Genomic DNA, 24,469 nt, shown 5'->3' with positions numbered 1-24,469 from the left:
CTAATGAATCGCTGAAAAGGAATTTAAAAATAAAAACTTCAACTTACCTTTTTTGTTGGTCTTCATACGTTGTTTCTGGGGCTACAGCGCAGGCTTTTCTCAGGTGTTTTTTTTCACCCTGAGTACGGGTTCGTCGAACGACCAATTTTAAGTGGTGCATTTTGTTTGCGCATTGCACATCGTCAATCCGCTTTTCGGCGATATTTCAAAACCGCCATTCGTTAACTTTGGCCAAATTAGGTGTGTACCTTTTACCGGCAAAAAAGGTGAAATAGCGGCGAAAGAACGTGTACAAGGCTGGCCAATTTCTCCCCCCTCGAGTATAAAACAAAGAAGTTATGATGAAGCTTTATAAAAGGTTCGGCCAAAACTGGGGTGTTGTGTCCAATTCTGGGCACTGCACTTTCGGAAGGTTGAGGGACTTCAGTTATATGACAGACTGGAGAAGCTGGGGATGTTCTCCTTAGAGCAGAGAAGATTGAGAGAAGATATAATAGAGGTATTCAAAATCATGAGGAATCTCGGCAGTAGATAGAGAGAAACTGTTCCCATTGGCAGAAGGGTCGAGAACCAGAGGACACCGATTGAATGTGATTGGCTGAAGAACCACAGGTGACACGAGGGAATCTTTTTTACGCAGCGAGTGGTTATGATCTGGAATGCACTGACTGAAAGGGTGGTGGAGGCAGATTCAATTGTGGCTTTCAAAAGGGCACTGGATAAGTACCTGAAGGGAAAAAAATGCAGGGCTACAGGGAAAGGGCGGGGGAGTGGGACTATCTGAAGTGCTCTTGCACAGAGCCGGCACAGGATCGATGGGCCGAATGGCCTCATTCTGTGCTGTAATCATTCTATGATTACCACCCGCTCCAGCCTCGCAACATCCCTTTTGTCATTTAATCTCTCCTGCCCTCCACCCTATCACAGACCTTCCCTTTTGTTCTTTCCTCCCCTGCCTCTGTACTTAAAACCTGTTACATGCCTAACTTTTCCCGGTTCTGATAAAAGATCATCGACCTGAAACGTTAACTCTGTTTCTCTAGCCACAGATGCTGCCTGACCTGCTGAGTATTTCCAGCATTTTATTTTTTATTTCAGATTTCCAGCGTCCGCAGTATTTTGCTTTGTATTGATGGGACTCTGTGTCAGGCTGTTGCTTAACTAACCTGTGGATCAACTATTCTAATATGGACATTCTCCTGATGTTGGTGCCTTTGCAGGTTGACTGGGAATTGTCTGATCCTTGCCCTGGCCGTTGCTGCTGGCTCCGTCAGATATTTATTTTCTTGTTCTGTTTTGGAGCGGTTGTTTTGCATGTTGTGGGACCAGAGACACATTCAGACCAGACTGGGTCAGTGTCGAAGGTCCCCGGAAGGAAACAAATGAATCAGATTGGTTATTGCAACAGTCTGTTTATCCACTGTTCCCTGCCCTTTCCTGGGCGGTGGTTTATAATGTTGCTGCTGGAACCAGGAACTGAAACTGAAAGTGTTTTACTGAGCACTGATCACCATTTTACGTGGAGCAGTCCTTCGAGATGGAAGGTGAACTTTCCTGTGTTGTGTGCCATGATCTGTATAAAGACCCTGTCTTACTGGACTGTGATCACAGCTTTTGCCGATCCTGTATAACCCGGTACTGGGAGAGCTCTTTCCCCGCCGCCTGTCCCGTCTGTAGAAAGGAGACTTCCTCCAGGGCCCTGAGACCCAACCGCACCCTCGCCAACATCGTGGAGATATTTGTAAAAAGTGTTAAAAGTGATCAAAATCAGCAGGAATGCAGCCGCCACAAGGAGAAGATGAAGGTTTTTTGTAAAACTGACAAACAGCCCATCTGTGTCATTTGTCAGGTTTCAAAAAGTCATCAAAACCACGAGGTACTGCCACTGGAAGAAGCGACCGAAGAGTTTAAGGTGAGTTAATGCCGTGTAAAATAAATATAGTCACAGGTAACAGAATCCTGAACAGGGAGTGTTCACAGATTCGGGTTTGAGCGTCTCTCAATACTTAAAGCACTTTAGATAATGTGTTTGTGTTTATTTAATGACTCAGTCCTTACACGGACTGCCATTTGTATCGCTGCTGAAGGAACCAGGGACAGGAAGTGACAGTTTTACTTTATTCCAAACACCACTTTAATAGATCAGTGTAAATTGATCAGCTCATGGAATACAAAGTGAAATCTCTTGTACAGTATGTTCTCAGATCGATACCGATCCTGTCTCCGTGGCGAGTGATGGTCTGTGGAACGTGTCTCCTATTTATATTCCAGATGTGAAGCGATTAATGTCGACATGAACTTGTTAAACTTCCTTCAAAGTTTCAGGAACAGCGCAATGTTTCAGCAATCGGGAAAACAACAGGGACCAGGAAACAGAAGCAGATCAATTACTCTGGGTATTTTATTAAAGGACAGCACAGGCAGAGACAGATTTAACGGGAAAGCACTTGAGAAGTTAAGGGGAAAGGGATAGAGGAGAACTAAGGTGAAAGAAACCCCCTGTGTGAATTAGGGGACAAAGCACATCACCAGAGACCAGATACAGTAAAGAAAAACCGAGAGAAGTGAAAGTAAAAATAGGGATAGCGGACAGAAGGAAAATTAAAAGGGAATGGTTGGTATTAAAGTAATGTATAACCTAAAGGGACAACAGGAGAAATAGATCTAGGGAAACGGCTGAGAAAGTTATAACTAAGATGGATTCCATGATGTGTGGTTATTGCGTAATATTATAAAGGAGAAAGACTGATACCATAATACAAAGGTGAAGAGATATGAAAAGTGTACATTAATCATTAACTGAAACGTATTTCTGACCTTCGATATGCAGCAATTTACAGGGGAGAGAAGGCAAGAGATGTTCTGAGGGCGAGTGGGTAGAATTAGATTCAGTGAGTGATGAGGCCAGGATAGGATCAGACCTTGAGAGGGAACCTTCAGGGACTGTAGCTGGAGACCAGTACAATCAGCAGCACATTCTCATCATAGAGGGACAAGTGCTGGAGGAAGCCAAGGATATGGGAATGCTGGATGGGTTAAGGTTGTTGAAAGAAGCAAGAAAGGTCAGAAACCCTGTGAAGCTACTCGAGATTATAATTAGTGAACAGATACCAGGCACGGCCTAGTTTATAAAGAATTCTCAGGATGTGCTGTTGCTGGCAAGGAAGCATTAATTGCCCTGAGAAGGTGGTGGATCTGGTTGAACCACTGTATACTTACTCTTTGTAGCAGTTTTGATATAACTGAGTGGCTAGGCCACTTCAAAGGTCAGTTACAAGCCAACTCCATTGGTGTGGGATTGGAGTCACATAAAGGCCAGACTGGGTAAGAACTGCAGTTTGATTTTTATGACAATCCAACAACATCATGGCCACTTTTACTGGTACCAGCTTTTTAAACTGAATTAAAATTCTCAATCTGCCAGTGAGATATGTGCTCAATTTCCCTGGATTATTAGTCCAGTAACATAACCCCTCGGCTATTGTAGGTAGAAGGTAATAAGATCAGAGAAGGAAAGGTAGATAGAAAACCAGAGACAGACAAACAAAGATGTAGTTTGCAGGTCACAGTACGATTGTAGCCGTAGGTGTTTGTTCACTAAGAAGGTGGCTGGCCATTCGTGTCTTCAGGACAATCCCTGCAGGATGTGAGCTGTCTACCTGGAACGAGAGCAGTACATAGAATTACACAGAATTTACACACAGAAACAGCCCATACGGCTCAACTGGTCCATGCCAGTGTTTATGCTCCAGACAAGCCTCCTCTCACCCTATCGCTGCAAACACTCCCTGTGGTAGCGAGTTCCACATCCCAACCCCTCTCTGGGTAAAGAAATCGCTCACGAACCCTCCCCATTGGATTTACTAGTAACCATCTTACATTTCTGACCTCCAGCCTTGAGCTCTCCCAAGTGGGAACACCCACATATTGTAATTATCATGTGAAGGTGGGTCAACCGTGGCTATCAAGGGAAATCAGGGATAATATTAAAGCCAAGGAAGTGGCATACAAATTGGCCAGAAATAGCAGCGAACCTGGAGACTGGGCGAAATTTAGAACTCGGCAGAGGAGGACAAAGGGTTTGATTAGGGCAGGGAAAATGGAGTACGAGAAGAAGCTTGCAGGGAACATTAAGACGGACTGCAATAGTTTCTATAGATATGTAAAGAGAAAAAGGTTAGTAAAGACAAACGTAGGTCCCCTGCAGTCAGAATCAGGGGAAGTCATAACGGGAAACAAAGAAATGGCGGACCAATTGAACAAGTACTTTGGTTCGGTATTCACTGAGGAGGACACTAACAACATTCCGGATATAAGAAGGGTCAGAGGGTCCAGTAAGGAGGAGGAACTGAGGGAAATCCTTATTAGTCGGGAAATTGTGTTGGGGAAATTGATGGGATTGAAGGCCGATAAATCCCCAGGGCCTGATGGACTGCATCCCAGAGTACTTAAGGAGGTGGCCTTGGAAATAGCGGATGCATTGACAGTCATTTTCCAACATTCCATTGACTCTGGATCAGTTCCTATCGAGTGGAGGGTAGCCAATGTAACCCCACTTTATAAATAAGGAGGGAGAGAGAAAACAGGGAATTATAGACCGGTCAGCCTGACATCGGTAGTGGGTAAGATGATGGAATCAATTATTAAGGATGTCATAGCAGCGCATTTGGAAAGAGGTGACATGATAGGTCCAAGTCAGCATGGATTTGTGAAAGGGAAATCATGCTTGACAAATCTTCTGGAATTCTTTGAGGATGTTTCCAGTAGAGTGGATAAGGGAGAACCATTTGATGTGGTATATTTGGACTTTCAGAAGGCTTTCAACAAGGTTCCACACAAGAGATTAACGTGCAAAGTTAAAGCACATGGGATTGGGGGTAGTGTGCTGACATGGATTGAGAAATGGTTGTCAGACAGGAAGCAAAGAGTAGGAGTAAATGGGTACTTTTCAGAATGGCAGGCGGTGACTAGTGGGGTACCGCAAGGTTCTGTGCTGGGGCCCCAGCTGTTTACATTGTACATTAATGATTTAGACGAGGGGATTAAATGTAGTATCTCCAAATTTGCAGATGACACTAAGTTAGGTGGCAGTGTGAGCTGCGAGGAGGATGCTATGAGGCTGCAGAGCGACTTGGATAGGTTAGGTGAGTGGGCAAATGCATGGCAGATGAAGTATAATGTGGATAAATGTGAGGTTGTCCACTTTGGTGGTAAAAACAGAGAGACAGACTATTATCTGAATGGTGACAGATTAGGAAAAGGGGAGGTGCAACGAGACCTGGGTGTCATGGTACATCAGTCATTGAAGGTTGGCATGCAGATACAGCAGGCGGTTAAGAAAGCAAATGGCATGTTGGCCTTCATAGCGAGGGGATTTGAGTACAGGGGCAGGGAGGTGTTGCTACAGTTGTACAGGGCCTTGGTGAGGCCACACCTGGAGTATTGTGTACAGTTTTGGTCTCCTAACCTGAGGAAGGACATTCTTGTTATTGAAGGCGTGCAGCGAAGGTTCACCAGACTGATTCCCGGGATGGCGGGACTGACCTATCAAGAAAGACTAAATCAACTGGGCTTGTATTCACTGGCGTTCAGAAGAATGAAAGGGGACCTTATCGAAACGTTTAAAATTCTGATGGGTTGAGACAGGTTAGATGCAGGAAGAATGTTCACAATGTTGGGGAAGTCCAGAACCAGGGGTCACAGTCTAAGGATAAGGGGTAAGCCATTTAGGACCAAGATGAGGAGAAACTTCTTCACCCAGAGAGTGATGAACCTGTGGAATTCTCTACCACAGAAAGTTGTTGAGACTAATTCACGAAATATATTCAAAAAGGAGTTAGATGTAGTCCTTACTACTAGGGGGATCAAGGGGTATGGCAAGAAAGCAGGAATGGGGTACTGAAGATGCATGTTCAGCCATGAACTCATTGAATGGCGGTGCAGGCTAGAAGGGCCGAATGGCCTCCTCCTGCACCTATTTGCTATTTCTATTTGTGCTGTGACACTCTTCAAATCAAGTGACAAAGTGATCATAAATATTTTACATCAGTAGATTTGGATTGTTCAACAGTCTGGATCATTTATATGTAAAGTGCTTTGATTTTTGAAATATTTCACCCTGAACACAGGCTTGCGTTTGTATTGTTGTTGCATAAGAAAGTGAGAGTTTCACGTTCTGCTAAAAACGTAGAATGATAGAACCGATAATAAAAATAGAAAATGCTAGAAATAAGTATCCAGTCAGTTAATATTTGTAAAGAGCAAAGGCAGGTTGTATTGTTTTGGAGATGTACCCTTCACCAGTCAGTGCAAGGTTTCAGAGCTCACAGCTAAATCTACCTTGTTTACTACCATTGGGTCTTGTGGGTTTGATGCCTACATATATAAAACTGTAGCAGGATAAAGTAGTATTAGTAAAGAAGCTGTATTGTGCTTCAATGGCCAATATGGCAATCAGCTGATTTTTTTGGGGGGAACGTTACTTGTCAATCAGACTGCTTCAGTCTCTCTTTTTGTTTCAGATCTGATTCAGAACAGACATTTCATTATTTTTAGTTCTGCAGGAGAAGTGAGTTGAATTATTCTGGGTTCTATTGACATTTGTATATCAGCCAAGCTTTGCACTTTCTGTTCAATTCAGGAAAAATGTGGAACTTATATAGGATTACATAGGATATATGGCACAGAAACAGACCATTCGGCCCAACCAGTCCATGCCAGCATTTTTACTCTACTCGAGCCTCCTCCCATCTTGCGTCATCGAAATCTATCAGCATAACCCTATATTCCCTTCTCCCTCATATGCTTGTCTAGCCTCCCCTTAAATGTATCTATACTATTCACTTCAACCACTCCCTGTGGTAGCGAGTTCCACATTCTCACCACTCTTTTGGGAAAGAAGTTTCTTCTGAATTTTCAATTGGATTTCTTGGTGACTATATTATATTGATGGCCTCTAGTTATTCTCTTCCCCACAAGTTAAATATTCTTTCTGCATCCACTCTATCAAAACCTTTCACAATTTTAAAGACCTCTGTTAGGTCACCCGTCAGTCTGTTTTCAAGAAAAAAGAGACCCAGCCTGTTCATCCTTTCCTGATATGCATACCCTTGCATTTCTGGTTACCACAATGAGTAGTTGAGGCAAAGAGCATAAATGGATTTAAGGGGAAGCTAGATAAGTAGTTGGGGGAGGAAAGAATAGACGGTTATGCTGATGGGGGTAAAAACATAGAAAATAGGTGCAGGAGTAGGCCATTCAGCCCTTCGAGCCTGCACCACAATTCAATAAGATCATGGCTGATCATTCACCTCAGTACCCCTTTCCTGCTTTCTCTCCATACCCCTTGATCCCTTTAACCGTAAGGGCCATATCTAACTCCCTCTTGAATATATCCAACGAACTGGCATCAACAACTCTCTGCAGTAGGGAATTCCACAGGTTAACAACTCTCTGAGTGAAGAAGATTCTCCTCATCTCAGTACTAAATGGTTTACCCCTTATCCTTAGACTGTGTCCCCTGGTTCTGGACTTCCCCAACATCAGGAACATTCTTCCTGCATCTAACCTGTCCAGTCCCGTCAGAATTTTATATGTTTCTGTGAGATCCCCTCTCATCCTTTTAAACTCCAGTGAATAAAGGCCCAGTCGATCCAGTCTCTCCTCATATGTCACTCCAGCCATCCTGGGAATGAGTCTGGTGAACCTTTGCTGCACTCCCTCAATAGCAAGAACATCCTTCCTCAGATTAGGACACCAAAACTCAACACAATATTCCAGGTGAGGCCTCACCAAGGCCTTGGAGAACTGCAGTAAGACTTCCCTGCTCCTATACTCAAATCCTCTAGCTATGAAGGCCAACATACCATTTGCCTTCTTCACCACCTGCTGTACCTGCATGCCAACTTTCAATGACTGATGTACCATGACACCCAGGTCTTGTTGCACCTCCACTTTTCCGAATCTGTCGCCATTCAGATAATATTCTGCCTTCGTGTTTTTGTCCCCAAAGTGGATAGCCTCACATTTATCCACATTATACTGCATCTGCAATGCATTTGCCCACTCACCTAACCTGTCCAAATCACCCTGCAGCCTCTTAGCATCCTCCTCACAGCTCACACCACCACCCAGTTTAGTGTCTTCTGCAAACTTGGAGATATTACTTCATCCAAATCACTAATGTATATTGTAAATAGCTGGAGTCCCAACACTGAGCCCTGCGGCACCCCACTAGTCACTGCCTGCCATTCTGAAAAGGACCCGTTTATCACGACTCTCTGCTTCCTGTCTGCCAACCAGTTCACTCTCCATATCAGTACATTACCCCCACTACCATGTACTTTAATTTTGCATACCAATCTTTTGTGTGGGACCTTGACAAAAGCCTTTTGAAAGTCCAAATACACCACATCCACTGGTTCTCCCTTGTCCACTCTATTAGTTACATCCTGAAAAAATTCCAGAAGATTTGTCAAGCATGATTTCCCTTTCATAAATCCATGCTGGCTTGGACCGATCCTGTCACTGCTTTCCAAATGCGCTGTTATTTCATCTTTAATAATTGATTCCAACATTTTCCCCACTACTAATGTCAGGCTAACCAGTCTATAATTATCCATTTTCTCTCCCTCCTTTTTTAAAAAATGGTGTTATATTAGCTACCCTCCAGTCCATAGGAACTGATCCAGAGTCGAAAGACTGCTGGAAAATGATCACCAATGCATCCACTATTTCTAGTGCCACTTCTTTAAGTACTCTGGTATGCAGACTATCAGGACCCGGGGATTTATCAGCCTTCAATCCCATCAATTTCCCTAACACAATTTCCTGCCTAATAAGGATATCCTTCAGTTCCTCCTTCTCACGAGATCGTCGGTCCCCTAGTACTTCCGGTAGGTTATTTGAGTCTTCCTTCGTGAAGACAGAACCAAAGTATTTTTCAACTGGTCTGCCATTTCTTTGTTCCCCATTATAAATTCACCTGAATCTGCATGCAAGTCAGCTACGTTTGTCTTCACTAATCTTTTTCTCTTCACATATCTACAGAAGCTTTTGCAGTCAGTTTTTATGTTCCCGACAAGCTTCCTCTCATACTCTATTTCCCCCATCCTAATTATACCCTTTGCCCTCCTCTGCTGAATTCTAAATTTTTCCCAGTCCTCAGGTTTGCTGCTTTTTCTGGACAATTTATATGCCTCTTCCTTGGATTTAACACTAGCTTTAATTTCCCTTGTTAGCCACGGTTGAGCCACCTTCCCCATTTTATTTTTACTCCAGACAGGGATGTACAATTGTTGAAGTTCATCCATGTGATCTTTAAATATTTTGCCATTGCCTATCCACCGTCAACCCTTTAAGTATCATTTGCCATTCTATTCTAGCCAATTCACATCTCATACCATCAAAGTTACCTTTCCTTAAGTTCAGGACCCTAGTCTCTGAAGTCACTCTCCATCTTAATAAAGAATTCTCCCCAAGGGGCCTCGCACAACAACATTGCTAATTAGTCCTTTCTCATTACACATCACCCAGTCTAGGATGGCCAGTCCTCTAGTTGGTTCCTCGACATATTGGTCCAGAAAACCACCCCTAATACACTTGAGGAAATCCTTCTCCACTTTATTGCTACCAGTTTGGTTAGCCCAATCTTTATGTAGAATAAAATCGCCCATGATAACTGCTGTACCTTTATTGCACGCATCCCTAATTTCTTGTTTGATGCTGTCCCCAACCTCACTGCTACTGTTTGGTGATCTGTACACAACTCCCACTAGCGTTTTCTGCCCTTTGGTATTCTGCAGCTCCACCCATACAGATTCCACATCATCCAAGCTAATGTCCTTCCTTACTATTGCTTTAATTTCCTCTTTAACCAGCAACACGACCCCACCTCCTTTTCCTTTCTGTCGATGGAGGGGTGGGGGAGTCTCCAGTGGAGCATAAACACCAGCACGGACCAGTTGGGCCCAATGGCCTGTTTCTGTGCTGTACTTTCTATGTCATTGTTTCTGTTTCTATATGCTTGTTATGTTATCTATATATTACCAAAAATCTTGTGGAGGGCACATAGCGGATGTCCTCAAACGAACTTCCTATCACCAACATTTTTTGTTATACTTTCTGTGAACATTTATCATTGTAAAGTGCTGTGTCAGCATTGTTGTGATGTAGTTGCAGAATCTGCACACTAGGAGGCTCTGTGGGGTGGGTTTCTGAATTCTTTCTCCCAACTCCGTCACCAGCTTCCAAATGGAAAATACCGATATCTTCCACCTCCTCTTGGCAATACTATCGGGAATTTACTCGTAAACTGTGTTTTTCGCCTGTATCTATTGGGCTAGCTGGGGAAACAACTTGGCAGTGTAAATAAGTCTGAAAAGAAAGGTTTGAGTAACTTTTCTTGGTTCATTTTGTTGCAATTTCTGGCTCCTGATTGGTAGGATTTTGAAAAACAGAACAACTTAATTGGTTGGTTCTCGGTGGATCGGTAGTTCCTGATTGGGCAAATCTCCTACCTCTCACCTGTGTGAATCAACATGGTTAACAACAGAGAATAGTTATTTGAGCCAATCAGGGAGGAGTATGATGAACATTTTGCGATTTGACCATTTTGACTGTGACACATTGAAATATGAGCGACTCACTGGACTAACATTGTATGATAAAGCAGTCATCATCATCATAGGCAGTCGAGGAAGACTTGCTTCCACTGGTGTGCCACACGCTCCTTCCGATGTCTGCGCTTGGTTTCTGCGTGCTCTCGGCGACAAGACTCGAGGTGCTCAGCGCCCTCCCGGATGCTCTTCCTCCACTTTGGGTGGTCTTGGGCCAGGGATTCCTAGCTGCCGGGGGGGATGTTACACTTTATCAAGGAGGCTTTGAGGGTGTCCTTGAAATGTTTCCTCTGCCCACCTGGGGTTCGCTTGCCATGTAGGAGTTCCGAGTAGAGCACTTAACTCCTGTGGTATTCACTCATGGGTGTAATGGCATCTACTGCGTGGTTGTTTATTAGTAAGAAAAGAAATGTGTTCACCAGCATGGTTCCAGAAGTGTAAGTACAATAATAGTCGAGTTAATTTCAGGGCAGTATTTTAAATTAGTTTAAAACAAAAAAATAAAGCTTCACAAACTCTCTATTAAATTCATATCTCGGAGCACACATTCATGATGTAAAGGAAGTGGGATGAGGTGGTTCCTGAAGTGGTGAGCCAATCCCTAATGCAAGTTTTATTGAAGACAGGAAGCTGAAAATCTACCTCAGAAACTGCTGAAGGTAAAGAAAACGAGGTAATGTAAAATTCTGAGAACTCTACATAGGGACAGGAATAGGTCATTCAGCCCATCGAGCCTGTTTGGCCATTCAGTTAGATCATGACTGACCTGCGTCTTAACTCCATCTATCTGCCTTAGTTCTGTAATCCTTAATATCCTTGCCTAACAAAAATCCATCAAACTCAGTTTTCAATTGACCCCCAGCCTTACAGACTTTCGGGTGAGTTAAAGATTCACATCACACTTTGTGTGAAGAGGTTCTTCCTGACATCACCCCTGAACGGCCTGGCTCTCATTTTAAGGTTCTGCCCCTTTGTTGTGGATTCTCCCACCAGAGGAAATCGTTTCTCTCGATCTACCCGATCAACACCTTTAATCATCTTAAACACCTCAATTAGATCACCGCTAATCTATATTCCAGGGAATGAATGCTCTGAGAATTTTCTTTGATTAAACTAAATGGTATTTAATTATCAGCTGTTTATGGCACAAAGTGCACAAATTAACTGATCTTTGTTCAGGAGGAACTGCGAACCTTACTGAAGCTGGTCCGGGACAAGAAGGAGGAATGTGATGCTGTAAAAAGTGATGATGTGAAAACCTTGGCCCACATTCAGGTACATTTGATGTCACTTTGTTCTATATTTTCCAATCACGATTTGTTTCTCTTTGAACCGTTGACTGTCCATTACCAAAGTAAAATCTCACTTCAGCGAACCATTGAATTATCGCGGACACTTCCCTTGTGCTGGTGAAACCGCGGTTAAAGAAAATACAGCAGTTCGATCCTCAGTTAGAGCTCCCGCTTCTGAATAAATTATCATCTGGTCCCCATTAACTAGATTTCACTGCATCAAGGAATGTTTATCTCTAAAATATTCTTGTACGAAGAGAACTGCACCACCTTTTTAAAATGCTCATTTGTTTTTTTCCCAATCTCACGATTTTCCAAAGGACCAAGGCATAAATACAGAGAAACAGATTAAATGTGAATTTGAAAAACTTCACCAGTTTCTCCGTGAGGAAGAGAAGACTGTGTTGGAAGATCTGAAACTGGAGAAAGAGAAAAACAGTCGGGAGATGGAGGGGAGGATTGAGAAGATAACGGAGGAAATCTCATCGCTTTCAGACACTGTTCAGGATATTGAACAAGAGCTGAGTGAACAGGACAGCATCAAGCTTTTAACGGTAGCTGTATATTTATGTGTTTTTTGTTTCCTTAGTCCCTCTTTGACACAGTCTTTGAGATCGTGCAGGGTGTGCCATCAAAACCTAGGATATTACATTGAATTACACAGTATTTACAGCACAGAAACAGGCCATTCAGCCCAACAGATCCATGCTGGTGTTTGTGTTCCACAGACTCCTCCCACCCTTCGTAACCTAAGCTCATCAACATATTCTATTCCTTTCTCCCTCGTGTTTATCGAGCTTCCCCGTAAATGTATTTATAGTATTCACCTCAACCACTCCATGTGGTAGCATGTTCCTCCTTCACCACTCTCTGGGGAAAGAAGTTTTATTATGTTAAAGGTGCTATATAAATGTAAGTTATTGAATTCCCGTTTGGATTTATTAGTGATTTTCTTATACTTATGTCCCCTAGTTCTGATCTCCCCTGCAAGTGGAACAGCTTCTCTACGTCGAGCAAACCCTTCCACAATCTTAAAGGTCAGGTCAGCCCTCAGTCTTCTCCTTTCTAGAGAAAAGGGCCCCAGCTTGTTCACTCTTTCCTGATTGGTACAACCTCTCAGTTCTGGTATCTGTCTCGTAAATCTTTTTTGCACCTTCTTTTTTTTGTTAATATGGAGACCAGAACTGTTCACAGTACTCCAAGAGTTGTCTAACCAAGGTTCTTTACAAGTTTAACATCACTTCTCTGCTTCTCCATTCTCTAGAAATGACCCCTGTGCTTTGTTTGCTTTTATGGCCGTATTAACCAGTGTCACTACTTCTAGTGATTTGTGTATCTGGTATTCCTAGATCCCTCTGGTTCACTTCCCCATTTAGACTTATTTCCAAAGCAGTATGTGGCCTCCTTTTCTTCCTATCGATATGTGCCACCTCACATTTGCCTATATTGAAGATTATTTGCCAAACTGAGTAACTACTTTTAATTCCTACTCTCAGTTTTCTGTTTAGTCAACTTGCTCTCCATTCTGCCACTTGTCCCCTGACTCCACATGTTCTGACTTTAGTCACACGACTATAATGCGGTATCTTATCAAAGGCCTTTCAAAAATCCCAAAATGGTGTGTCTACTGAATTCCCCTTATCTCCCCTTTCTGTTACTTCAAAGAATTCAGTAAGGTTGGTCAAGCATGATCTCCCCTTGCGAAATCTGTGCTGACTATTCTTCATTATATTTCCAGATTCTAGATCTTTTTCTGTTACATCTTTGAGTACAGATTCCATTCTCTTTCCGACCACTGACGTTTAGCTAATTGGTCTATAGTTTGCTGGACTTGTTCTACCTCACTCACTAATATAAAACTCACTCACTGAACAAAATAATACCAACCACCTATGACGAGAAGCAGAGTGTGCCAGTATTTTGTGATTGTTGTGCGTGCTTTACTTCCTTGATTATTGATTGGTGATCGATGTTTGTTCAGTAAATATACACATGAAGTACCTATATTGTGTGAGTGTGTAAGGAGTTTTCTACTGAAATTAGTGCCTGTGGCTAAAATGGTGTCTGGTCAAACCAGTGGCTCGGATGCCATTTCTTTTGGACAGCACTGGTACAGATTCACAGATACATTCATCCCCTTTGGGCAAAGGACACAAGCAAGTTACAACTTGAATAGGTGAAAGGGACTGTCTTTAAATAATATTTTAATTTCAATAATTTGAGACTTCAGGATGTGACAATTGTATTGTAGCTCTGAGTTGTGTTGTGCAGTCAGATCGAGTCAGTTGTAATGTTGTGGAGTAACTCACAGTACAGTGAGGGCAGGAAGAGGCAGCCCAATAACTTTACATATTTACAATGTACTTTTCTGTGGAATCCAGCCTGTTACTTTCTTTTTGTGATAAAAAAATGTTCTCTAAACACAAACAGTAATAATTGTTCTTGTTCTGCAGAAATTTCCGGAAACAGAGAAAAGGTATAATTTACAGCATTGATTTGAGCCGATATTTTAATTTCTAACATTTCTCGCCCACCCTGGAATGACCCAACACTGCCCTTTATCTCCTGTTTCAGAGCGAAGCGAACTCTCCCAGAGCCACAGAAGGTTTCCCCTTTAATCAATGTGGGGAAGTACATTGGGTCACTGCAGTACAGAGTGTGGAGAAAGATGCTGATGGTGATTAATACAGGTGGGGGTGAGCTTCCTGACACCAGCTATTAAACAGCTCTCTGTTAGTAGACGGGATCTGTCTTTTTATAATAAATATCTCATTGTATGTGTAACTGACTAGATTATACTTCAGTCAGTTTTCTGGTAAAATACATAATTGTCAGATCTGCTCCCATTTGACATGTTTGATGAAATTCTGGTGCAGGTGTTTTGGGGGCAGATGTGAGATATACTGATCTTCCGCCTGCCCCGTGGATGGGTCCCTGACCCTGTCCCAAATCCTGGAGTCTTGGGTATTTCCATATTGTGAGTCGGAGACAATGTATATCCCGCTCGAATAGGGAACCAAAGTTCGGTGGCAGTAGACGGGTCAGAACGGTCAGGGACATGAGGAGCTACATTTGAAAACTGAAAATTGCTGCTGCTTTTGCTGGAGGCGGGTTTTCTGAAAGCTCACGGTCAATCAGCGATTGATTACATTTGGGAATCTAGTCTTTAAATGTTAAATACCCCAATGTCTTCAGCAACACTGGACACCAGGACACGGGAAGCAGAGTCCGTAAATTGTTTAAAAGGAAATTAGATAATTGCTTGATAAGACCATATTAAAGAGTAGGGGAGTGAGTGGGACAGTCTAATTTCTTTGTCTGGATTGGCCTATGATTTAATAATTGTCAATAACCAGAGTTCATAGATTTCAAATCATTGGCAAAAGATCTAGATGGGAGATGAGCAGAAATGTTTTCACTCAGAGTTGTTGGAATCGGAAACTCTACCTGTAAAGGTGTTGGACAGTACTTGAGGATGAAGACCTCGCAGGGTTATGGACAAAATGTGGGGGTGTGGGACTAAACACGACTGCTCTTTAAAAATCACAGCAGGGACATGAAGGGCCAAATGGTCTCCTTCTGTGCTGTAAGTTTCTATGATTCTATGATTCACATCCCACTGTGGGGCGCTAATCTTAGTTAAACAGGTGGTAACTGCGACTGCCTCAACTCTGCCGGTTTAAAATTACACCACAATTGTCCTCAACAAAATGCGGCCTATCCTGAATGTTCACACAGAGCCCACTCTCCCACAATGTGGGTGGTCAACCCTCCCTCACTATTTTCCCCAACTTAACCCCTAACTCAACCCAACTTAATCCCACCACTATGTGGAAGGATACCCACTCACCAGGGCTGATGACCAAGAAGGCCGTACATGGACTTCTCAGTGCCTCGCCTCCTCGGAAGGTGCAGCCCTCCCCCAGAGGCTTTTGGGGAGATTTGTCCTCTGCTTACTGATGACCTGAAGCTCACATCCACTGGGACAGTAATACTGTCTGGCAGTCAAAGTCACTGCTGTCTTCAATATTTTTACATCTGGATCTGGGTCCTTCCAACCAGCATCTGGTCATCTTTACCACATTGGTCATGCACCATTGGATAAAGAAGGTGACTGATGATATCCTCCTGGAGCCAGTCACTTCATTTTCTTCCCAATGGAACCAGAAAACAATGAGGGCAATCTGTCCAGTGCTACAGACAGGTAGGGTACCAACTGGTAACTGGAGCAATTGACTGAATGCATATCAAAGCCCCATATGAAAACCTGCTCAATATCATGAACAGGAAATGTTTTCATTTGAATCATGTGCAGTCAGTCTGCATGTTATATAACCTTATACTGAACATAAAACCCATTCTCTGGGAATCTGTCTTGATGCTTTCATCATGTAATAATCTACCATACCAGCCCCTGTGACTCAAATCAAGTATCAAGGTGGTTGATTGGTGATCAGGGTTATCCCCAGCAGTCATGACTTACAACTGCAGTAAGGTTTCTACAGACAGAGGGGGACACTGGACATAATGAGGCCCATGTCAGTGCAAGAAGTGCGATAGAGAAGGCATTTTGAAGCCTAGTTTCTCGGTGCCTGGACAATTCTAGTCGAGCCTTGCAATACAGTCTGTCGAGAGTCTCCAAAATCACTGCAGCTTGCGAGGTACACCATAATATCGCAGTGAAGACAAGCTTGCTGCTACTGGAAGGGGATGATGATGAGGGCGTGGGAAGAATATCCATTCGCACAGCATGAGGAGGGTGCACAGTAAGGGGAGAATGTGGTACAAAACCAGTAGTCAGAGACAGGAGGACCAATTATAGCGCAGTGCTTTCAATGAATAAATGCTGACACACTTCCGTAGATGTATCAGAGAATCAGGGAGCCCTTACTGCTGCTCCTTCAGACACCTTGCCACTTGTGTTTCCTGCTGATTTAGAAGTCGCCTGCCCTGTAATTAACAGGCTGCAACAGCGCTCTATTCTGTCCCTGCTAACTCAGTCTCTCAATGAGGAACACTATCACTGCTCCTAACTCGTCCTGTCTGAATAATTAGGGCCCCAGGACATCAGTGGGTTAGTGGCAGAGACACGTGGGCTAAACCAGCAACTGGAGAGAATCCAGCCCCTCACATCGCAATCAAAGACACTGGCACGGACAGGCCTGATGCTGTCATTTAGCATTCTTCGATTCCTTGACTTCTCTCAGTTTTCTCCATTGATGAGATTCTCTTCCCTATCAGCGAATCTCTGTGTTGCTTTTCCTTCAAATTGCTACATCTCACCATTCTCAGGGTAATTTTCTCGTCTGACACTGCAGCACTCCTCAGTACGACACTGGAATGTCAGCCTGCATTTTGTGCTCAAGTCTCTGGAGTGGGATTGAACCCATGACCTTCTGAGAGGTGAGAGTGCTCGCACTGAGCCATGGCTGACACCTAGGGGCCAAAATTCAGGGTCTCCGAGAGACCCATTACTGACCGTTTGTGGGGGCCATGTGACGGAATCCCGTGACCGTCGCTTTGTTGTCAAATGACCGCCCCGACCCAGATTCAGGTCGGGGATTTTTCGGCCTGGTCCCGATTCCGCCCCGATCCTGATGACCGCCGCAACCACTTCCCAATCGGCCGGCAAGATAGTGCCCCTGGGTTCGGCCGGGCCACTAACGGGCAGCCTTGTACCCCCTCTTGGGTGCCAGACCGCTGGCCCGGCCGAAACCCTCCCTGGTGGCCCAGTGGCTGAAGATATAATACTGACAGACGCTCTCCCCTTTAACGGAGGGAGAGAGCGTGGTGACACACGCGCGCTGTGACATCACCACTACTCCACCGCTGATTGATAGCGGCGGAGTCCCGGTCCTGACAGAAATTCAGCTCCTTCCTGTCGATCTCCCGCCCCCACTATGACCGACTTCCGGTGGGACTTTGAAACTCCTCCAGCCGCTTCGGACATCCCAGCAGTAAAAGCAGGTCGGATCCTCATAGGTGCTCCGGCTTTCTGACATACCTGAATTTTGGCCACCTAGTCTCTGAGTTCTGGAAGTCTATGAGCTCCTGCACAGAACACAGAGCCTGCTTCAGGAAACTGCAATTTGATGTTCACACCAATAAAGAGGGAGGTGGACAGCCCAGACTGTAACAAGCACAAGAACATTCACAAAAAGAATGGATTAAAAATAAACATGATTACTGCAGTTAGCTGTAAGGATGATGAAATATTCCTGACAATGTCAATACATAATGGGACAAATAAAAGTAAAAGACAAAAACTGAGTGTTGGAATTCTGAAATATCGGCATTGATAGAATTTTATGCTTTTATCAGTCTGCATTCGATAAAAAACAGACTCGTGTTTTAGTTCCATCCTACTTTGGAACTGAAGACTGGAAGATAAGTATAACTCTGTGCAGGTGGAATAAAGAAACAAACAAACCACAGATAAAAAGAATCAAAGTGTGCAGCCAGCTAAAATTGGGAGAACGCATGGGAAAGATTCTCTTAAGGAAAAGAGGCAAGATTTGGAAGAAATTAGAAAGAAATGAATAAAATACTGCCGTGAGAGGTGACATGAAATGTGGGTGTGGTCTGTGTTTGCATCATTTCCTGTTTACATTTCAGACTTCCTGCAGTGAGCAGGTCATTCAGCTCATTAATGTTCTCTGTGATTGCAGTATCTGCTATTTCTTCTCTTCCTTTTCTTTCTCTCCCTCTGTTCAGGGATTTACTTATATTTCAGTTTCCAGTTCTGATGAAGGGTCCACACCAAAGATGTTAATTTGTCTCCTCTTGTTTCAGAAGCTTTTTTATGGTGCAGTATATTTCTAACATTTTCTGTATTTATAATAAATATAATAACTGTTGAAGTTAAATGTTGATACCTGAGAACATTTTGTGCATCAGTGCACTGCCTCACAGCTCAATCTTTACAAAGGCTGAGACTGTAAATGTACAATTGTAATAATTTAATGGGATCCTATTCTAAGGATAGTGACCCCATCAAGCAAAGTAACTGAATACCATAGTTAGGCCACACCACAGGCAGTATTACATTCCGTGTATTTAACCAGAATGATTTTAATTTTACCCAATCTAATTGTTCATCAGGTAGAAGTGTATTCATTGACATCACACTGATATTGACCAGTTCTACGTGTGTAACGACTGGAAGCTGTTGATTATATTTTCTCGTTCAGTTCACTGACCTGGTCCTTTACTTTCTCTGTCTCAGTTTCTTTCAATCCTCCTGACTGTTTATCCCTTTTCCATTTGCCTATCTGATCACTACCTGTAGGTACTTTCTCTCCTGTTGTGTGAAGAGGATCATTTGTTTGCCACACTTATTCAAGAATTTACAGCATATAATTAACTTAAATGATTGTATTTGTAATTATTTTATTTATTCAGCAAACCTCAGCTGCTGGACAATTCCAGACACCGTCACTAGAGAGGATGACAATGTATTTAAATATAAAAGTGTTAATGTCCAGTGTGACCAAAACTAAACTGACCTTGTGTGAAAGTCTACACAATCATCCTTTCGTCAATAATGAATTTCTGTACATGTTATACTTCACTTAAATGTCTTGTCGACCGTGTGTGAACCGTGATATTTTAAGGCCCAGATCCCTTCCTTGGCACTTTTTGTTCGAGATCAAAATACACTGTGATGGAGATAACCCCAGACAATACTGCAAATACAGGAGGTCAGACACGGTATTTTCCTTCTGCTCTGTGATGGAGAATATATTTTGAGATAAGCTGCCCAAGTGGTGAGATCCAATCTTCATAGCTGTGTCGGTGTGTAAGAGTGAAAATATCGCCCATATTGCATTTTACACCACACTCTAATGTATAACATACTCTAATCCCTGCGAACAGCGCTGTCTGTTGAAATCATTATTGTTCCAAAATAGTGAAGTGAGAGCCACACCAGTTGCCCCATCTCACTCCGATCTGTCCCGTACTGGTGGAATTGGCTCTGATTGTCCGTGGGCTGAAACACCCCCTTCATCCACATTCAGAAAGTAGCACAGGCGAACAGGAGTGTTATTGAACAACTAACTTTACAAATGATACAAACTTTACACCAGACACATTTCCATCACTGTATCTGTGGGTGCAGAGGAACAATTCTCTTGGTTCTGCTGCCAGTTATTTTAAATACTGAAACCAATAAACATTCCTTGCAGTTATTACACAGAAAATAATCTGTCCAATTTTATCCATGTCACAAACGGAGTTAAAATAACATTCAACTTGAGAAAAGAAAAATGCATTATACCTTATGTAGACTTGCAGAAGTGTGCATGTTTTTATATTATTCCAACTGCAGTTTTACTGATATTCCTCTGATATTTCGCATATTTTAAGGTACTTTTAGAAATTTAGAATCCAACGGAGGAGGACTAAGGGTTTAATTAAAAGGGGGAAAATCGAGTACAAGAGGAAGCTTACAGGGAACATAAAAACTGACTGCAAAAGCTTCTATAAATATGTGAAGAGAAAAAGATTAGTGAAGACAAACGTAGGTCCCTTGCAGTCAGATTCAGATGAATTTATAATGGGGAACAAAGAAATGGCAGACCAATTGAACAAATACTTTGGTTCTGTCTTCACGAAGGAAGACACAAATAACCTTCCGAATGGACTCGGGGACCGTGGGTCCAGTGAGAAGGAGGAACTGAAGGATAACCTTATTAGTCGGGAAATTGTGTTCGGGAAATTGATGGGATTGAAGGACGATAAATTCCCGGGCCCTCATAGTCTGCATCCCAGAGTACTTAAGGAAGAGGCTCCAGAAATAGTGGATGCAATGGTGATCATTTTCCAACAGTCGATTGACTCTGGATCAGTTCCTATGGACTGGAGGGTAGCTAATGTAACACCACTTTTTAAAAAAGGAGGGAGAGAGAAAACGGTTAATTATAGACCGGTTCGCCTGACATCAGTAGTGAGGAAAATATTGGAATCAATCATTAAGGATGAAATAGCAGCACATTTGGAAAGCAGTGACACGATCGGACCAAGTCAGCATGGATTTATGAAAGGGAAATCATGCTTGACGAATCTTCTGGAATTTTTTGAGGATGTAACAACAGAGTAGGCAAGGGAGAACCAGTGGATGTGGTGTATTTGAACTTTCAAAAGGCTTTTGAGAAGGCCCCGCACAAGAGATTGGTGTGCAAAATCAAAGCCCATGGTATTGGGGGTAATGTACTGACGTGGATAGAGAACTGGTTTGCAGAGAGTCAGGATAAACGGGTCCTTTTCGGAATGGGAGGCAGTGACTAGTGGAGTGCTGCAGGGCTCAGTGCTGGGACCCCAGCTCTTTACAATATACACTAACGATTTAGATGAAGAATTAAGTGTAATATCTCCAAGTTTACAGATGAAACTGAACTGGGTGGCGGTGTGAGCTGTGAGGAGGACACTAAGAGGCTGCAGGGTGATTTGGACAGGTTAGGTGAGTGGGCAAGTGCATGACAGATGCAGTATAATGTGGATAAATGTGAGGTTATCCGTTTTGGGGGCAAAAACACGAAGGCAGAATATTATCTGAATGGCGGCAGATTCGGAAAAGGGGAGGTGCAACGAGACCTGGGTGTCATGGTTCATCAGTCACTGAAAGTGGGCATGCAGGTCCAGGAGGCGGTAAAGAAGGCAAATGGTATGTTGGCCTTCATAGTTAGGGGATTTGAGTACAAGAGCAGGGAGGTCTTACTGCAGTTGTACAGGGCCTTAGTGAGGCCTCACCTGGAATATTGTGTTCAGTTTTGGTCTCCTAATCTGAGGAAGGATGTTCTTGCAATTGAGGGAGTGCAGCGAAGGTTCATCAGACTGATTCCAGGGATGGCTGGACTGTCATATGAGGAGAGACTGGATCAACTGGGCCTTTATTCACTGGAGTTTAGAAGGATGAGAGGGAATCTCATGGAAACGTATACGATTCTGACGGGACTGGACCGGTTAGATTCGGGAAGAATGTTCCCGATGTTGGGGAAGTCCAGAACCAGGGGACACAATCTTAGGATAAGGGGTAAGCTATTTAGGACTGAGATGAGGAGAAACTTCTTCACTCAGAGAGTTGTTAACCTGTGGAATTCCCTACGCAGAGAGTTGTTGATGCCAGTTCATTGGATATATTCAAGAGGGAGTTAGATGTGGCCCTTACGGCTAACGGGATCAAGAGGTATGGAGAGAAAGCAGGAAAGGGGTACTGAGAGAATGATCAGCCATGATCTTATTGAATGGTGGTGCAGGCTCGAAGGGCCAAATGGCCTACTCCTGCACCTATTTTCCATGTTTCTATGTTTACTTGGTCTGTATCTGTCCAGATGCTGTAATAATGTCATTTTATCCACTGTTCTCCCATGGGGAGCTGAACCCCCTTCTCACCTCCTCCCTGCAGCCTGTCTCTATTTCCGACACTTTATATTGCAGACCCTGATTCAGTGCAGTCCTGGGGTCCAGTCTCTCTCTTCCTCTCTCTGCCAGTTGCGCGTGCCCTCTCTCACTCTCTGTCCCCCCTTCTGTTTCTCACTCTCTCTCTCACTCACCTCACTCTCTCACTCTCTCTCTCTCTCTCTCTCACTCTCTCTCTCCCTCACTCTCTCTCTCTCTCTCTCTGTCCCTCTCTCTCTCACTGCAGGGTGTGCCCGCTCGGTAAAACCTTTCCCCGGCAGTGTTTTCCCGTTTTCCCTGTGCACTGCTGAAAGTCTCCCCTGAGGATGAATTTCTAATTGTGGATCATTGCCGATTTGACCAATCAGTAACCGGCTGTGAAAGTTACAGTGAGTGACTAACTTTCTATCTGTGTCCATCTGTTGCCAGCTCCAGTCACCTTGGACCCTAATACAGCCCATCCTGAACTTCTCCTGTCTGAGGACCTGAGCACCGTGAGACTCACCGAGAAATGGCAGCAGCTCCCCGACAATCCGGAGAGATTTGATTCCTGTGTCTGTGTCCTGGGATCGGAGGGATTCACATCAGGGAAACATTTCTGGGAGGTGGAGGTGGGGAACAAGACTAAGTGGTTTCTGGGTGTGGCCAAGGAGTCCATCAACAGGAAGGGTGGACTCACCCTGAATCCAGGTAACGGATACTGGGCAGTGGGACTGAGAGAGGGGAATAAATACACGGCTTGTGACCAATCAGTGAAACACTTAGAGCTGAGTGTGAACCCGAGAAAGATTGGAGTCTGCCTGGATTATGAGGGAGGGAAGGTGTCGTTTTATAACTCAGATAACAAGTCCCTTATCTACACTTTCACTGATACATTCACTGAGAAACTCTATCCTTCCTTCAGTCCAGGTCTCACTGATGGGGGTAAAAACTCAGCCCCGCTAAAAATCTGTCCCCGGACAGTAACAATCCAGGAGGATGAGGGTTTTATCCCTTTATAAAAATAAAACAGCTTCTTACACCAGGCACAATATTCCCAGACTCGGCACCTCCGGCGAGACCTTGCAGGCAGCCTGAAGCTTATTGGAAAACCGCGGTGCACCAGCCTGATACTCCACCCATTGACTCACCCGGTGAGTGCCAGGTCCCGGCAGTGGAGCAGGAGTCTGGGAAATCCCACCCGATAATCACCGATAAATACCCGCAGGGTCTGGGAAAATCCCATCCCGATAATCACCGATAAATACCCGCAGGGTCTGGGAAAATCCAACTCGATAATATCCGATAAATACCCGCAGGGTCTGGAAAATCCCACCCGATAATCACCGATAAATACCTGCTGGGTCTGGGAAAATCCCACCTGGTAATAACTGCAATAATCTGAATATCTGCCCTTTCCCATCACCCAGTGCCTCAGTGATTCTGAGAAAATAGTTTGATTTTAGGATCCCATCTACAGTGAATCCTCCACAGAAGAAGCCTTGTTTGGCGTAGTTCCCAGGACAGAGACAATCATTGTGATCACTGTGCCCTGTTAGCTGAGGCAGTCTTATGGCGGGGATGTTGTACGATGTCCTCTACCTGCTGTGACATGTTGCTGCTTTGCTTCAAGTCTCTCACAAATAAAGCTTCAGTTGATGTGTAACTACATATATGTAGTCGTGTCTGATTCACAGCCAGAAGACACATCGGGGCCGAAATTCAGGGCTGCCAGAAAGCTGGCGGACTTACCTTTTTCTTGAAGTGTTTTCCGCCGGGATCGTTGAGGCGGCCTTTCCGTTGATTTTCAGGACTTTGTACTGTTATTAAAGTGGGACCTGAAGTGGGTCATAGTGGGGACGGAAGTGAGGCGGTAAGGCAGGCTGAGGGGGGGAAGTTGGGGTGAGATCAGGACTCCCCCTCTGTCACTCAGCGGTGGAGCGGTGGTGATGTCAGTGTGTGTGTCTCCACGCTCTCTCCCCTCCGTTAAACAGGAGAGAATCGGGCATTTTATATCTTCGACCACTGGGCCACAAGAGAGGGTTTCGGCCGGGCCAACGGCCTGGTACCCTAGAGGGGGTACCAGGCTGCCTGTTGGCCGAACCCGTCGGCACTATTTTGCCGGTCGGTCGGCAAAAATAAAGATCTGGCGGCCGCGGCAGTGGGCCCTCCCCTTGAAGGGCC

The 24,469-nt window shown here is 44.0% G+C and overlaps 1 protein-coding gene across 1 annotated transcript; it reads left to right on the top strand.

Annotated features, from left to right (window-relative positions):
• The first annotated feature begins 1,452 nt into the window (after positions 1-1,452).
• On the top strand, positions 1,453-23,956 carry LOC139229708 (zinc-binding protein A33-like). Its single transcript, XM_070861238.1, has 6 exons — positions 1,453-1,912; positions 11,796-11,891; positions 12,229-12,462; positions 14,362-14,384; positions 14,483-14,598; positions 22,736-23,956. The coding sequence occupies exons 1-6, from the start codon at positions 1,538-1,540 to the stop codon at positions 23,305-23,307; spliced, it is 1,416 nt and encodes a 471-aa protein (XP_070717339.1). The 5' UTR covers positions 1,453-1,537; the 3' UTR covers positions 23,308-23,956.
• The last annotated feature ends 513 nt before the right edge of the window (positions 23,957-24,469 follow it).

This window comes from Pristiophorus japonicus, chromosome 19 (genome assembly GCF_044704955.1).
Source record: "Pristiophorus japonicus isolate sPriJap1 chromosome 19, sPriJap1.hap1, whole genome shotgun sequence".
Lineage (NCBI taxonomy): Eukaryota > Metazoa > Chordata > Chondrichthyes > Pristiophoridae > Pristiophorus > Pristiophorus japonicus.
Note: the sequence above shows the minus strand (reverse complement) of the source record. Positions and strands in the feature narration are given on the sequence as shown.